Source organism: Neopelma chrysocephalum, unplaced genomic scaffold (genome assembly GCF_003984885.1).
Source record: "Neopelma chrysocephalum unplaced genomic scaffold, ASM398488v2 Primary Assembly neopelma1_59, whole genome shotgun sequence".
Classification (NCBI taxonomy): Eukaryota; Metazoa; Chordata; class Aves; order Passeriformes; family Pipridae; genus Neopelma; species Neopelma chrysocephalum.
In genome coordinates, this window is record NW_020897714.1 from 6,470,065 (window position 1) to 6,486,502 (window position 16,438).

Below are 16,438 nucleotides of genomic sequence, written 5' to 3' on the forward strand. Positions count from 1 at the left end.
GGGCAGTAGGAGTGGCCCAGTCTCGGGCCCAGGGCTCGGCCCAGTCTCGGACCTAGAGCTCAGCCCAGGCTGGGGCACGCTCCCACTCCCGGTCCTGCTCCCGCGCGGCCGCCCCTAGCAACCCCCCTCCGGCCCGCCCTGTCGCCACATGCGAGGGGCGGGGCCACAGCGGCGCGGTGCTGCCGCAAAGCGCGCCAGGCGGGGCACAGCAGTGTGAGTGTTTTGTCGCACTGGTGGAAGTTACGGCACTGCGCTTTGCGGCACGCGCCCCTGCTGGCGGGCCGGGCAGCCCCGAGCGGCCTTTCCGCGCAGCCGCCGCCGCCGAGCCCGGGTGTGTGTCCGTGCCGCTCCGGCCGCTCTGGCCGCGCCGAGCCCCGCCCGGCCCTCGGCGGCCCTGATCTCATTCTCTCCCTCTCTTTTAGGAGCAGCCATGCCGGCCAAGGGCCCCCTGCAGAGCGTCCAGGTGTTCGGGCGAAAGGTGAGGCGCGGGCACGGCGGCCCGCACCGCGTGTTCCGCCCTCCTGGGCCGCGCCGCGCCCTCGGGCCGTTCGCGCTCGGGGTCTCTCGGCCGCAGCTCCTCGCCGGGGCTGTGCGGCGGAGCCGGGCCGCGGCAGGGCCTGCGGGGCTGGGCCCGCTTGCAGCCCACGTGTCCCGCTCCAGGGGTGCCGGAGCGCGGCCTGTGCCCGGGGCGGAATTAGGGGGCCAGAGGGGATTTGTTCTCGAGGGAGTGGGTCTGGGGTCTCTTTCTCCGGACTTCGGGAGCGGCCGCCGCTGCCGTCTGCAAGCCACAGGGGCCTGGCTTATCGGTGCCGGTGTCCGAGGGCCACGTTGTGAGGTGGTGGCGGGAGGGTAAGGTTCTCACTGCTGGAATCTAGCGTCTCGAAAAATTCAGGGTAAGGTGCTCTTGTGAGAAAATGAGCCACACAAATACGGTGTTACGAAAGGAAGAGAGTCTTTCCTTTGTATACAGCTACATCTTGGAACTACAAGCACACTTATATTAAGACTCTGCTTTAATGTCAGTATCTGAAAGTGTAAGTAGTAGTATTGTTTTGTTTAGTGCAAAATGGTAACTTTAGGCATTAGACTAAGACTATTAGATTTTAAGCTTAAGTGGAAGTTCACACTGCTTGTGCAAAAATGAAATGCTGTACTAATACATATTTGTATTTTTAGAAAACCGCAACGGCTGTTGCCCACTGCAAGAGAGGGAATGGCCTCATTAAAGTGAATGGAAGACCTCTGGAAATGATTGAGCCCAGAACTCTGCAGTATAAAGTAAGCACCCACACAGTCTCTGCCTTTCTCCCCTTGGGCGTTAAAATACCTTTATACACCTCATTACTTGACAATGGAGATGAGTTGCTTGTCTTACTGACAGTACTGAATTTTTTGTTGTTACTTGATTACCTAAAATGTAGATACTGTTATGAAAATTTAGAAAACTGCACTTCTGTGATTTGGGGTTTTGCTGAACTCACATATGTCAGTGTAATTACGTGAAGTATTTTCTGCCATTCTGCATTTTTAAATGGCTCAAAGCTTTCCTTTTAAAAAGGTTGTTTAGAACTTTATGAAATGCCTGCTGAGTGTAATAAACAGTGAAGAAAACTACCAGCAAATCACTTCAGGTTTTCAGTTTTTATAAACTTGATTTATTTTTTGCATGTAGTTATGGCATTCTACTTAAACTATTGCCTTGCTCTTAATTCCCATAAGCTTTGCTATTAAGATATTTGAAACTTATATTTATTGAAGTCTTGAGTTTATTTATCTTATGACAGCACTGGTAGATGTCAAAGAACTCTGCAAGGAGGTGTATTTAAACTAGATGTATGCTTCTAAAATAAAGGCTCCATTTTTCAAAATATTCCGTAACGTCACATTTTGTAAATGCACTGCAAGCTCTCATCCTGATCACAAATGAATACTCTTTATGTTTTGCTTCCCAGCTGCTTGAACCCGTCCTCCTCCTGGGGAAGGAAAGGTTTGCTGGTGTTGACATCAGAGTCCGTGTGAAGGGTGGTGGCCATGTAGCACAAATCTATGGTACGATTTTTGGTGGGGTCTCTGGTGTGGAGTAGATTGGGTTAAGCCATTCTAGTGAGTTGGCACTGGCTGGATGCCAGGAGCCCACCAAGCTGCTCTGTCATTCTCCTTATCTGGATGGGGAAGGAGAGAAAATAAGATAAGAAAGACCTGTGGGTCAAGATGAAGGCAGTTGAATGAAACGATAGCAAAAGCTCTGGATGGAAGGAAGGAAAACAAGAGGCTTCCATGAGGAGGTGATGTTAAGTCACTTGCCGGGAAGTACAGCCTCAATACCTATAGCAGTTGCTTCTCTTTCCTCTTTGCTTTTATTGCTGACCAGACATCATATGGTATGGAATATCCCTTTGGGTCAGCTGTCCTGGTTGTGTTCCCTCCAAGATCTTGCCCAATCCCAGTGTAGTGGTGGGGGGCAATGTTGGAGGCACAGCCTTGATGCTGTGGGAGCGCCGCTCAGCTGTAGCCAGAGTACGCACCGTGTGAGAGCTGTCACAGGAAAATTACCTCCATCTCAGCCAGACCCGATGTGGCCATATGTTTAAGAGGCTGAGTTCAGAATAGTGACTTGCCAAACTCGATGTTCTGTTTGTTTTTCCACTGTGCAAATGTAGTTTTTCATAAGGGCTTATTAGTTATGTTTTATGTGCAAAGCTGTAACATCTAGAGTAAGGTGAGTAAAGTAAATTGATGAAGTTTTGAGGAAATGTGAGGAAACTATCTTTACATGGTGCAGTGTGACAGGGCAGTTGAAATGCAGCTGAGCACAAGGATTTTGGGAGGGGAAGAATGGTGTTTATCATTAGAAATTAAATCTTAGTTCTAGATTTCCATGTTGTTCAGAAGCATCTTTCAGCTGATAAGCAAAGCAAGGCAGTTTTACCCTTGCAGAGAAGGTTGAGAACATACTTGCATTAGCTGTTAATAAAAGTTCATCTTTGCAAATAATGGATTCGTTCTGCTCTTTTAGGGTAGTGAAGTGAATATAGGGTAGTGAAGTGGAGCTGAGACTGCATAAAGGGCAGAGGCAAGTTTCAGGCTCAGGGTTGATCACATTTGTTTTTCAGACCATTCATATTTTCATCAAAATCCTGGTGTTGATGGTTTGACAAATAACAGTGTAACATCGTGACAGTTAAGTCTTCTGCTTCTGATTTGAGTTCTGGTTACTGTGCTGTAGGGGTTTGCTCATGACATGTGCTAGCACTCATACCCTCTTGTTGTCCGTTTTGCCTCCTTAGTCTTTCAACACACTGCTCAGTTTTGTCCTTGTTGAAAAGTATAGACGTTTCAGAGAACCGTCCATCAGGAGATGGATCTGTGTTAGTACTGGGGAGATAGGGTGATCAAACTGCCCTTGTACAATTTCTTGGTTAGCTGGCAGTTGTCAAGTCACAGATGAACTGTGGGTGGCCTCTTGGCACAAGTTTCTTCAGATTTGCCAAAGGTCACGTGGAGTAGTAGGGAGGGAAAGGACAAATTGGCAGTAAACAAGATACACAGTTTCTCAGATAACTGGAACCATGTATTTAAATTTTAAATAGATTTGCAATCCTTACCGATCCTTTACCTTCTTTTAACAGCTATCCGTCAAGCTATTTCCAAAGCTTTGGTGGCTTACTATCAGAAATGTAAGTAATTTTGACTGTTGTATTAGCTTTAAGTGGAAACGTATGGCTTTTGGTAGTTTGATTGCAAAAAGTGTTAATATTGATGTTCCTTGCGAAACTGCTTAAACTGATGATTTTTTTAAACAGATGTTGATGAAGCTTCCAAGAAAGAGATCAAGGATATTCTAATCCAGTATGATAGGACTCTACTGGTTGCAGATCCTCGCCGTTGTGAATCCAAGAAATTTGGAGGACCTGGTGCTCGTGCACGCTACCAGAAGTCTTACCGTTAAAATTGTTCTACTGTCATGAGAAGTCAATAAACATAAAGAATTTGATAATTTTTGTGTTTCTAAATTGTGTTTTTCTGTGTGGGTAAATAGATTTTTTTTTCCTCCAGTGTTAACTTGAAATTAATACACAAATTGATAGGTATTAAAGTAAAATTAGAGAACTGATAGCAATTCTCTTTTATCCATTCATAGTAAGTCTGGATAGGGAGGGTCTTGGGAATAAAAAAACCTTTCTTCTGTTGATCAGTGTGTGGTTATCAGAACATAATGGCTCACATCCTAGGTTTTACAGGTACACGGAACAACATAGTGGCTCATGAAAGCAGAGTTCAGTCTTCGCCTTTCTGGTACAATTAACATTGTCAAAACCAAAGTAATTACCCGGGGAAGGGGACAGAGGTTTGTTGAGCTCTTGTATTACTAGATAATACAAAGATGGAGTTTTCTGGCTTAGTATGTCTAAATGTAGGAAACTTAAAATAACAAGCTCCATGTATTCGGTTAAAAAATAGTCTTTAGTAAATGTAAAACAAGAATTTTGTGTTGCAAGATTGGATCTGAATGATTCATTCTTCAACCACATGTTCACATGGTACAAGCACAGGGATGTAGACCTGGTGATGAACATTAAATAATTTTATTAAAAAAGGAAAATCCCTTTGGAAGTCAGAAAACTGCTTGTTATGAGTTAGGTGAGGCAATTTGAAGGCCTTAGAGGAAGAAAGGGGGGAAAAACGTGACAATTTTCAAAAATCTAGCTAGAGGATGTGTGTATTAAATGTTGGAGAAGTTTCAGTTTCTCTTCCATTGATCCAGGGACACAAAAACATAGAGTTTTGAGTAGATATGGGATGCACCAACAAGAGACTGTTGAAAAGGCTCTCAGTCCTTTAATAGAGTTGCACATAATGGAGTGAGGCCTTGGATACAAGCTGACCCAACAGGTATGGCCACACCTCTGAGCTGTTTCCTGTTTGAAAACCAGTTTGGAGAGGAACTGGAAAAAACTGGAGACCAAGACACTGAGAGCCCAACTGCTGTATTGCTCTCTAAGCCTGGTATTTGAGTGTTTCTTGTATGCTTTTTGTGTCAATACTGAAATTGTCATAGGAACACCTTGTTACTTGAGATTTTTTTTTTAATTGGGCTTTCTCAGCATGGTATTTCTTCTCTCATTTACTTAATGGGAGGATATTTCAGTGTACTCAAGTCAACACAAAGTTAAACTAGCTTCCTTTGTGGGTTGGGTTGGGGAAGTGGAAAGAATAGTAAAATTCTGCCCTTTTGCTCTAGTTTGGGAAAACAGGTGCTTGTGGCTTTTTATAAATGTTATCATTTGTCATGATGTTTGCTTTTTTGGTACAAAAGTATTAAAGGCATCCTCACTAAAGTGTAGTTATTTAAGAGTTAAACGTGTAACTTAAACAAATGCCTTCTGAAAAGGAATTCTCCATCCATCTCCCATTTTAGCTGTCAGTGTCTGCCACAAAATAACTGCATTCCATGACTCTAATAGAAGTAGTATGCTCATATTGAAGTGGAGGGGACTGTTGTATATTCTATCACCAAGTTACACACAAGAATTTTTTGGTTTTACACTAAGTGAATGAGATATTCTATTCCAGACTCTAGCTGTCTCTGGCAAGATGCACGGTCTGCTTTTCTCAGTCCTCCCTTTCTGCACTCTAAGCTCTTGGGCTGCTGAAAACTGTGATGCTCAGCCTCCTAGCCTGGCTTTCCAAGGAAAAGATGCTATGCAGACCTAACTTAGAATTTGATTGCTTGAGTTCCTGTGAGTTTTGTGAAAACTGGCATCTTGATAGATGGTAATGAGCTTCAGCGGAGGAAAAATAAGCCTTTCAGTTGTTTGGCTCTTGTGATGACTGAAAAGCAGCGGTTCACTCATTGCTTAGGAAACGTGTACTGGCCTGCCAGTTGGCACATCTGAGGCTAGTCCAAAACTGATTCTTGCCTAGCTGTTATATTAGTGGGATGAAGGAGAAAAGACATGATGCAAAGTTGCAGTGTGTGAAAATCAGGGAGGCGGGGGGAGATGCAATACCGGATGCCAGTAACCTTCAGGGTAGATTTCACAGTTATGAAGAAACCTGATGGATCCATTTTTCTGCCCACAGAACAGGTTGTAACAATTGTGGATTTTTGTTTTACTGTTCTTTTAAAGAAAGGCTGAAAATAAAACTTGCATTGCTACCAATATATCCGGAGATGATATCTGCATGTCGTTTCCTCAACCAGAATACTCTTAGCATAATACAAATGCTTTCTGAACTGAACTCTGATCCCATAAAAATGCCCCATTAATCCTGTAGAGTGATATCATTCCTATACACTTGCTTTCTGAATGAGAGATGTTTGTGGCATTAGGCTGGTGTCTGCCTGGGTGGCTGAACATTTTTATCCTAAGAGGTTTCTTATTGATCACCCACTAGAGGGCTTAACTTCATTGAGGAAACAGAACCACTGTAAAGTTTGAAGGTGTAAGGAGGAAACCTGTTTGATCTTCAAACCCTTAGTGAGGATCTTGAGCAGCTGTGGATGTGGTTCTCGGAAAAAAAGAAATGTTCCTGACCTCCTATCATCCAGCTCTTTCATTAGTTTCACCAATGCTAATCCTTAGGAAGATCAGGTGTGCACAATAAAATGTGGCCTCATTTGAATTCTTCATTGAAAATACCAAGTTTTGTTAACGGCAGTGGATCCAGTTCCAAACCAGGGCAAGTTTATGCCCATGGCATGGAAGGCAGTTATTTTTTTCACCCATTGTTTATAATCCTGATAAACAGTGTGACCTGTATATAAATTTAAGTCCTCTCAAATGTCATGTTGGAAAATTTGGAGAAAATTAATTTTGTCTGTAATATACAAATATATAAACATTGAAATGTTTAAATTTTATTTTTAAAGAGAAATCTATAACTTAAAGATGTAACACTAGCGTTTTTAAAGTGCAGACAAATGTGTTCTGTATTATGCTTGTTTCCTTCCAAAAGAGATTATTTTCTAATGCCTTTTTTCTGTTCAGATTTTTTGGAAGCGCCAATCTGTGAGTATTCTAATACGTGTGTAGATAATCTGTGTTGTTGCCTTGATACAATTTGATTCAGTTTTTTTCATCTCTTTCTTAATATAGTCATCTGAGTTACAGTTCAGTGTACTTGGCTGAATAATTCTTTTTCCTTAGCTGACATCCTTAATGTGCTTGGAACTGTGCTTTTTCCTACCCTGCCTTGGGCAGAGATGTCCAAACCTAATGAAGCCTATTGTTCTAACTCTTAAAAAGTTCCTTTGCAGCTGATGAGGCTTGGCCTATTTTTTAAATATTAGAATTTAAACAAATGTGAAATACTAACCAAATATTCACTCAACTCTGCTATAGAAAAATTGAAAAAAATTATCTATTTTGGATAGTTTCTGTTAAACCAAAATAGTTCATTTCTATTAACGTTATATTAATGGAAATATTTATTTGTGAAATTACATATGAAGCATGGTGGGAAATACAGTCTTGGGGAAGGGAGGAATCCCAGATCAGATTTCTCAGAGGAACTTGGAACAGTTTCGAAACCAGACTTGACAGTAAGATAACATGGAGGCTGGTGTTGGAAATTTGAAGATCTAATGCTTGATTTCATCTCGAGAGCAACCTTCAGTGAAAGTATATTTCCTCTAAGTTCCCACATAAGAGTTAAAAGAGTGACTATATCAATGAGTCAGTTTGGCTTAGGAACTCACTTCTTTTGCTTCTGTTTGCAGTCTGGAGTGATTTTGGACCACACGGAGCAGTTACAACTAAGCTGGGAGATGCAGTCTGGCTGCACACAAGCAGCCGATCCATGGGACCAGGCCATAGCCAGTCGAAAGTAAAAACAAAGCAAAAAACCCTCTGGATATGCAATTATTGGAATGTCAGCTTCTCAGATCCAACAGGTTGCAATAAGTATCCTTGTGCCACCAGTGATCCCAAACTTGCACAAGTACTTACTCTTGGCTGCTATGTGGATACAGGGTTTTGTCCTTGTCTGTGGTTGGAGAGGCCGAGTGTTTTCATTTGCTTTCTGTTCTTGTCCAGCTGGGGAGCAGGAAAGAGAAAAGTCTAGAAAAATTATGGAGAATGTTTTACCTGAGAGAGGCCATCAACTTCTAAATTTTATTTGGGTCCAAACCCACCCTCAGAAGGTCTCACAAAGCATGTCCTGCGAAGAGCAGAGGGCTAGGCAAAAGACAGTCTTTGCAAAATAAAATAAACAGTAGCAATTTCAAGGAGCATTATATGTGTCTTTAAAACTGTTCTTTTTAATGATTCTGTTTACAGTAAATCATTATTTATTTTTAAAATTTAAAATTATGATAAAGCAGGTAAAAGTTTTTCATTTTAAAACATAATTTTTAATTTTGGTGAAATTATATTTTTCTATTTTAATGAAAATTAGAAATGAAACTCATTGGTCTGTTGAATTCTTTCTCCTCTTTGCTAATACAAAATTTTAATAATGTTTTATTAAAAATTAAATATAATTATCCTCTGAGAAACCTTCTTTTATGATATAAGCAAACTATACACAGAAATACATCTAAAATATTCTTAAAAATCCAAGTGTATTATTTAATAGAAGTTCACGTCTCCCCTTTGAGGACAGATAAGAAATAATAATATGTTAATTTCTAAAACCATCTGGTTATAATTTATATGGTAGTATCATTTCAGGGTCTTGCAAAAGTATTTTGCTATACTAAGCTGTAAAGAGCAGCACTCAGCTCAAGCCTCAAAGCACACAAAGGTGTGTGATGACTGAAAGATCTCTCAAACCACCATGACATGGCAACATTTGTATGTCATTGTCTGCTATGTTATAAAGGACCGATTCAATTCAACAGAGGAGTAATACTCGCAGGTCTGATGCAAGTGTAACTAATACAGACCCTGCTGAGGAGTTACCATGCATTACTAATGAGGGACATGCAGCCAGGAAGTTGTATGCAACACTCACAAAGCTCCTGAAGCTGTATGTAGCTACTAAGCTTGATGTCTCCTTTTATTTTCCTATTTTTGCATTGCATTGTTTTCAATAATACATCCAATTAACTAATTTTTAAAGGATTTAAACACACTGTAGAAATACATTGTTCTAAGATGTCATGTAATCAAAGCCATTAATTTGGATAAATTCCCTATTCCTAACTTATACTGAAATGAACATTGTAGGAAAGCTCAGTTTAATGATACCATGGAGTATATTCTTGCTTCATTCACTGCTGTCCTCTTTGCAAGGTAAGAATTTTATTCCATTTCTTTTAACTTTTACAAAGATTTCTCTAAATGTTTTTCTATCATTATATTTTTTGACCTTGCTGGAATTTATAAATGCAAATTAAACAAATATATATCACCATTCTCTCTCACAGGTGTAGAAACTAAAATATAACTTTTTTTTTTAAGATACATTTTTATATGTCTGAATTTGTTGCAAAACAATTACTTATGAACAAAATCTAAGTTTCTTGTATTTCGTGCTATTTTTGTCAGATGAATAAGCATTTTCAGCAGGATATGATTTTGTCTGAACAGACTGCACCTGCAGTTTAAAATTTTTAGGCTGATAGGGTAAATAATTGCTCTTCTAGTTACAGAAATGATGTTATTTTCTATGTAGTGCAACTGGATCTTGCAGATAGTTTTCATGCAGCAATTATAAAGATTTCTAAGGCAATAAGAGAAATTGTTTTGTTGTTTTGTGTGTCTGTTTTTGTTTGTTTGTTTGTTTCCTTGTTTTAAGCATGGACTGATTTAAAATTATTTACAATTGAATCTTACAAGTAACACTCAGAAAATTATTATAACCCTAGAAGTTTGATTCTGGAAATCTCTGAGCACGTCTTGTATTTTATCAGTTTTGTTCTGAGCCTCTGAAGAACTATGAACTCTTTTCCCTCTTTCATGGGAGCATGTACCAGAACTGAGACCATGAAAACTTGCAGGTGAATAATGCTTGAGAGAATCAAGTCCTCAGGAAGGAAAGCATGTAATGCTACATTCCTTGGAAACAGAAAAATTTTGTGCAAAGATGCTCTGTAAAACTCAGGATCATTGAAAAACAAAATTTGGTAGTGTTGTTTTAAACTTCGCATTACTTGCCAAGGACAGAGCGATGCTGTAGGAAAAAATGTTTAACTTGATGACTTTTTAATCTGCAGGATCTTATTGCAAGCTTTCTCCTTTGAGAAGAACTTTGAGGTAAGGTTTTATTCCTTATTTGTCAAGTCCTAACAGAAAAAGAATGAGTAAGTGTGACGCAGTGCAAGTTAGAAAGTAAAATATAGCCTTGAATTCAACATGTAAAATGTCATCTACATGTAGATGTACATCTACACACTTTCAGAATGTTTACAACTCTTTTCAAAGTATTTACATAATAGGCATGGGTCATTCATTTGAAAAATGGACTTCCTTATGAAAAACGATACTTCTATGGTCTTGAGAATGCTTAGAGGAATAATGGAATGAAACCAGCATGAGATCATGATTTCATGACTGGAAAAATACATTAAATGAGTATCCTTCTTCAGTCTTAATAGCATGATAAAATCCTAGCTGCTATTTGAAGCACAGAGAAATAAGTGCTGTATAACCTTAAAATAAACATTTTCAATACAAATCTTCATGTAGAAGCTGAAATCCAAACAAAACCCAAACTAGGGAATGTTCCTGATCCCATTGAATTAAATGGGAACTATGCCATCCATTTCAATGGAAGCATCCAATTGGACGTAGCTTCAAATGTCTAAGGACCTCTAATGCATCTAGTGAACACACATGCACATCAAATGGTATGCCATCTTGGAGTATTGATAGACTAAGCGTGTTTTATAGTTTGATGCCCTTGTTTTGAAACTTAATCACAAATTTAAGTTGGCTCCAGCTGGAGAGTCATCTCCTGCTATTACAAGTACCATCATAGTATATTCAAGCAACACTCAGGGGAACTTACAGCCACTCACACATAGCATCAACTAAATATGAAGTGGCTTTACAGTTTTGTATCCTGTTGTGTAAGCCTGTTTTGCCTATTTACGTTTCCCCACAGGCTCCAGGTACCTCCCTGTCCAAGCAGAGATCAGAGTGCTGCCCAATTTGGTAAAATGAGACAACGACAAAAAAAAAAAAAGAAAAAAATAATCACCTTTTTAAATGTTAATCCAAGAAAGACCTCTTTGATAAAGTTATGGTAATCAGAGAGAAACACTTCTCTCAAGGGAGTTGCTTATTCAGGTTGCTCCAGGGACCTTTGATAATACAAGATCCTTTTTGTTTTCTTCCAGAAATGAGTTTAATGCAACTCGACAGAAAAGAGATCTTGTAACAGCCGAGGTAGGTTATACCTCCAAAAGTGGGAGGGAGGGAAAAACCTCCTCCCTTTTCTGCTCTGGGCCTTTGCCATCCTTACAAATGAGCCTTTGTGGGGAGAAGGGCTGCGGTAACAGGAGGACAGTGAGGACAGGAGCGGCTAGTCCCCATCTGCCCAGCCCCGACTGACCCAGGGCCTCATGCCTTCATTCACTCTCAGCAGAGCACCCGGTGGGCAACCTTCCCTGATGAGCTGACTGACGCACACCATGGGAAATAAACCCGCCATGTCTCTCTCTGTCTTTTGTGAGGGTGAACAGAACGTCCTGGAAAGCTGCTTGTGTTTGGTGAGAGGCACAATGGCGGCGCCGTTGGCAAGGCTCCCTCACGCACGTGGTGCAATGGTGGATCCAGCACAGCCCTGGTTCCTATTGCCCTGGCTCCCTGCTTCCTCAGTGTTGCAGCCCGGCAATGCTGCTCTGAAATTTAATAGTAAACGGAGAAATCTCATTCCCCCACTGGTACACGCTTGGGTTATGGACCCCAGCCGAGGGTTATAACCCCGTTTGATGGGGGTAGGCAGGAAGCCGGAGACTGTCTCTCCTCAGGGTCTTTGTGAGGAGCCTGCAGCCGAACCAGGGCTGATTGACTCCAAGTCCCTTTGAGATCTCTGTGCCCCTGACTGAGTCAGAAGGCAGTGGGTGTGAAATGCTGTGCTAAAACCAACCGAGCCTCTGAGACAAGCGGACTGCTGGTATCCTTGGAGGGGGCCTCAGCATGGAAGTGCTGTTGCACCAAGGACGCTTTACTGCCCCAAAATAACACAAAGGCCAAAAGCCACTTTCCTGAGGCAGTCAGTTTAGAGTAGCTATCATGGAAAATGAAAATGAGTCTTGTGCAGGGAGGGAAGGGACACCTTCCAGCTAGCAACGGGCCATGGGAACCAGGAATAGTTTTGATATGGGGGCCTTCCAGGTGGTGATTTGATAAAATCTATTTCAAGTTGATTTTAGACAGGTCATGCTACTTGGATGCATCCCACAAAGCATTTCCATTTGGAAAAGGGAAGTCTTTATGTCACTGTAAGAGGCATTAGCAAGACTTAACCTAACATGTTCCTTGCATGGCACCGTTCACTTTCAGATCCATCAGTTCAAACTCCAGACATGGAGAATGACTGGTGTCAAGAGGGAAGAAAGAAATTAGCTTACAAGCAAAGATTAAAACAATTTTTGTACTTAGTTGTGTAGCCGAAGGCTGGTGCTTATGTCTGTGGGAAGCACAGAAGGGTAACTGTTTTTCTCATAGAATATCAAATAGGAAATAATTAAAAAACAGAGGAAAGAGTAGCTATTTAAGCAAAAGGCCCCAGATTTATAAAAGAGGGGATTTAAACTGGCCATGAATAAATATAAATGGGAAATATGTAACTACTCAGCACTTCACCCTGCTAAACTTTTCAGTCAGACTAGTTGGGGGCAAAAGCCCCAGATTACTTTCAGCCTGGAATAGGATCAGTTCTTGGAAGGAACAATGTGATGTGACAAGCTGCAGTAGCAGAGTGCTTGGTCAGATCCAGGGCTTCCTCATAATCTGATGCTCCCTTGTTCCTAAATGGGAAGCAGCTCAGGCAGATCCACTTTCTCTTTTGTTTAGGATGAACCAAAATGCAATTCCGAAGGTCCTCAAGGAGGACATGAAATCTATTGCAGCTAGAGTGGCTACAGTGGGATGATCAGGGTGCAGCACAGAGCATGAGTCAGGGGAGAGGATGAAATAAGGGATGTCACATCTTCAAGCTCACCACCTATGGGTATTTGACTGAAGTGAAAACGGCAGATTGTTCTCTGTCCCCTCACTTTTCCTTCTAAATGTAAATGCAGAACTTCCCAGGTGGAGCCCCAATGGTTCACTGGAACTGGAGGGCATGAGAGAAAGCAAGCAGTGATCTCACAGCGCAGCTGTGTCCATTCCCGTCCCCTCAAAACCCATGCTTCTCCTCCCCAGCCTACCAATCCCTCCTGCAGCACCCACGACTCTACTTTGCTGGCTGAGATGGAAATTGCTGTTCTGTACTAAAAGTCCCAACCCAATGTTTGGGCGCAAGGCCTCAGGCTCTTATCAGCTCATTTGTAAACCACAAACACCCTGATTTTGCTTTTACGTTTCTCTGACAGGTTCAAGCTGCCTCTTTGTTGCACCTTCATGGGACCCAGGTGCAGAGTCCACCAGGAGGTGAGTGCTGTGCTCCTCACCCGTGGGAGGAGAGAGTCCTGAAAATACTGCCTTCCTACCAGCTCCCCTGTGTTACCATGGGCTGTGGAACCCCTCTTCCTTATGTCCCCTACAAAACCCTGCCCTGTCTCATTTTCTCATTTTATCCATGTTAAATTAAGAAAAAATCCTATTAAAATTGTACTTTCAAAATAAGGCCTTACAACCAAATCTGAACAGCCAACTAAGCCAATACTTTGATATTGTTTTTTTTTTTTTTAAATTTAGGTCTGTTGCAATTTTTCTGCCACTTTTTTTCTGGCCTTGGCAGAGGATGTAGGTATGTCAGAGAGACAAGTAACTGGTTGTGCAAAGGGACGGGGGTGCTCAGGCAATGAACACGCATCTGCTCCTGGAGAGTTTTAAGCATTGCACAACCATGTAAAGGAGGCCCAGGTTACAGAAGTTGTTTTACAGTAAAGTTCAATGTATTCAACTTGGGTTGGAATTTTGGTATCCTTCTTGGAAAATATCTGGGCAGGTCCTTTCTGTTGCATTTTTCTATGTAAAAGGATATATGCAATTTTGCAACTCACAATTCTAACAACAACAAAGAAGTTTTCCACGTTAGTGCTGTTCTAGAAGCAATATTTTCTGCTTTGTCTGTATTTTCAGAGTATCTGTGTATATTTGGAAAGCACTTCTTTAATGGAAAAAATTCAAAACTAAGCATGCAAAGGAATTTTCACAATGAAGGATGACGTTCATAATAATTGGTAGCTTCTGTGTACCTTTAATGTATAGGTCCCATTTTGTTCCCATTCAAGATCACTAGCAGCTTTACTTCCTGCTTTTTGCGATGCTTTTTTAATCTCCATCAGCAACATTGAAAGCTTTTGTATGTAAGGTTTTCATCCTACTCCAAGAAGGAAAACAACTATCTGCAAAACCTGATGAAGTTTTGCTTTGGGACTACTTTTCTTCTCCACTTTTGGGGAATTATGATTTAGACCCCCCCCAACGAATGATTAGTCCACACTATAAAACCCTTTAATGTAACTGCTTTTGGAAACAATTACTAATTATAAAACAAGCCATTCCCATGGAATCTAAAGTCTCTGACTCCAGTCACCTCTTAAGCAGAAAAAGGCTTTTAACTGACTTTTTTAGCATGTGGGAAAGGTTGTTTATGACTAGTTTTGACTCTGTAAATTATATATTCTGGACTAATCATAAACTGAATGTACCCTTTGCTGTAATGCTTAGGAGGGAGGAGCTGAACATATGTATAAATTATGCTGAATTTAGTCAATTAGAATAATCTGTGTCCTGCATATTTTGAGATCAGCAGGACTGGGATTTGATTTCTTTACATGGGAACTTGACCTTTTGTTTGCTGGGAGGAGGTTGACCTTTTGCTCCTTTGTTAGTTTACAAGTCTCAAACCAAAACGGGGAGAACCTTGTTTCTCTTTTAACCAAGGAACACAAAGGATAAAATTAAGTAAATGTTAAAAAATGGAGATTGTTGTTTGTTAATTTTCTCAGCTAATATAGCTGCTTATGATTTAACAATAAACAGATTTTGTGGGGATCTTGCAGCCTGTTTGCAAAATACTGTATGTACTAAAAGGCTGCTGTGCTTGCTTACAGGTTCATGTCCTCAGGAGTGCCTTAATGGAGCAGCCTGCACAGAGGCAGGTGATTGTGACTGTCAGTTATTTCAGGCTCAAGGAAACAGGTGCCAAATTGGTAAGTTTTGGGCCAAAGGGTTTAGTTTCATCTTCAGGGGAGATGCAGGTTTTGAAAACAATACTGTTAGCAGTATATTTGTGATTTCTCTGTAGTAAGACTGTCATTCGACAAGTACCTAGGAGTGTTAGGGATGTATAGAGAGCAGGAATGCCCATGTCTTAGCACTTGGGCTGTAACAATGCACAGATATCATAATAGACAGATCACTGTCTAGTGCATCCATAGTCAACCAGATTTTTTATAGTTAGCTGAACAACCAAAAAGCCATTGCCTTTTTTCTAACAATGAGTTACTGCAAATAAAATTACCAACTATTTCAGTGCACTAGTTTCTGTAATTTGCTGTTTGTAGGGATCAACAAGAATTGTCTTCCAGGATTGGGAGGATATCGAAATCCCTGGCCTCAATTTGTAATTAGAATGTCTCCACTGAAGCAAATAAAAAATGATGGTTGCACATGGTTAAAACTACAGACTAAAGATTAAGAAAAAGTACTGACTTTATTTAAAGTTGAAGAAATAAGTTTATCTTTTGTACTTGCTATGTATTTCCTTTTAAGCTCTTATTTCCTTTCCAAGCTCCTACTTTCATAGATGCCTGTGACACCTGTCAATTTTTTATGAAAGTGCTTGTTGTAAACTCACTGTGCTCTCTCCAGTACCTAACACTGGTAAGGACCGAGATGGGATTTGCAAGTCGTGGGGACAGTATAATTTTGAAACATTTGATGGCATCTACTACTACTTCCCAGGAAATTGCTCCTATATTTTTGCAAAAGATTGCAGTACTCCAGAACCCCAGTACACTGTTTGGGTAAGTATGTGAACATACACTAGAAGTAAGTATGTAAGTAAATATAGAAGTAAATGAGTAAGTAAAATAAGTAGAGAAACAGCAAATGTACCGAACTGCTCATTGCTTACTTAGACGTAAAATTATTTTCTGGAAATGTTTAAACATATGTACAGTAACTCAAAATACTGGTGAAATTATAATCAACAGAGTCAGGATATTAAAAATAGTATTTCTTACTCCTCCTATCCTTAATGAGATTTTTGATGTCTCCTTTCTTGGAGATACTATGGATCTCAAAGCAAACCTTGGAAACTTCAATGAACTGAAGCTATCAGATTGTAAGAAAAACTGATTTGCTGAGTA

At 40.7% G+C, this 16,438-nt stretch overlaps 2 protein-coding genes across 2 annotated transcripts in view; both read left to right on the forward strand.

Annotated features, from left to right (window-relative positions):
- Nucleotides 1-264: 264 nt before the first annotated feature.
- Nucleotides 265-3,999, forward strand: RPS16 (ribosomal protein S16). The gene is made up of 6 exons (XM_027679781.1): nucleotides 265-331; nucleotides 423-478; nucleotides 1,177-1,278; nucleotides 1,953-2,049; nucleotides 3,630-3,677; nucleotides 3,804-3,999. Exons 2-6 carry the CDS (start codon nucleotides 431-433, stop codon nucleotides 3,947-3,949), a joined length of 441 nt encoding a protein of 146 aa, XP_027535582.1. The 5' UTR covers nucleotides 265-331; nucleotides 423-430; the 3' UTR covers nucleotides 3,950-3,999.
- A 7,540-nt stretch (nucleotides 4,000-11,539) lies between these two features.
- The window catches only part of OTOGL (otogelin like), an 89,240-nt gene continuing 84,341 nt past the window's right edge, over nucleotides 11,540-16,438 (forward strand). The window contains exons 1-4 of the mRNA XM_027680368.1: nucleotides 11,540-11,659; nucleotides 13,490-13,547; nucleotides 15,179-15,277; nucleotides 15,939-16,093. Of these exons, the coding sequence (XP_027536169.1) occupies nucleotides 11,582-11,659; nucleotides 13,490-13,547; nucleotides 15,179-15,277; nucleotides 15,939-16,093 (390 nt within the window). The 5' untranslated portion in view covers nucleotides 11,540-11,581. The remainder of the gene's footprint in view (nucleotides 11,660-13,489; nucleotides 13,548-15,178; nucleotides 15,278-15,938; nucleotides 16,094-16,438) is intronic.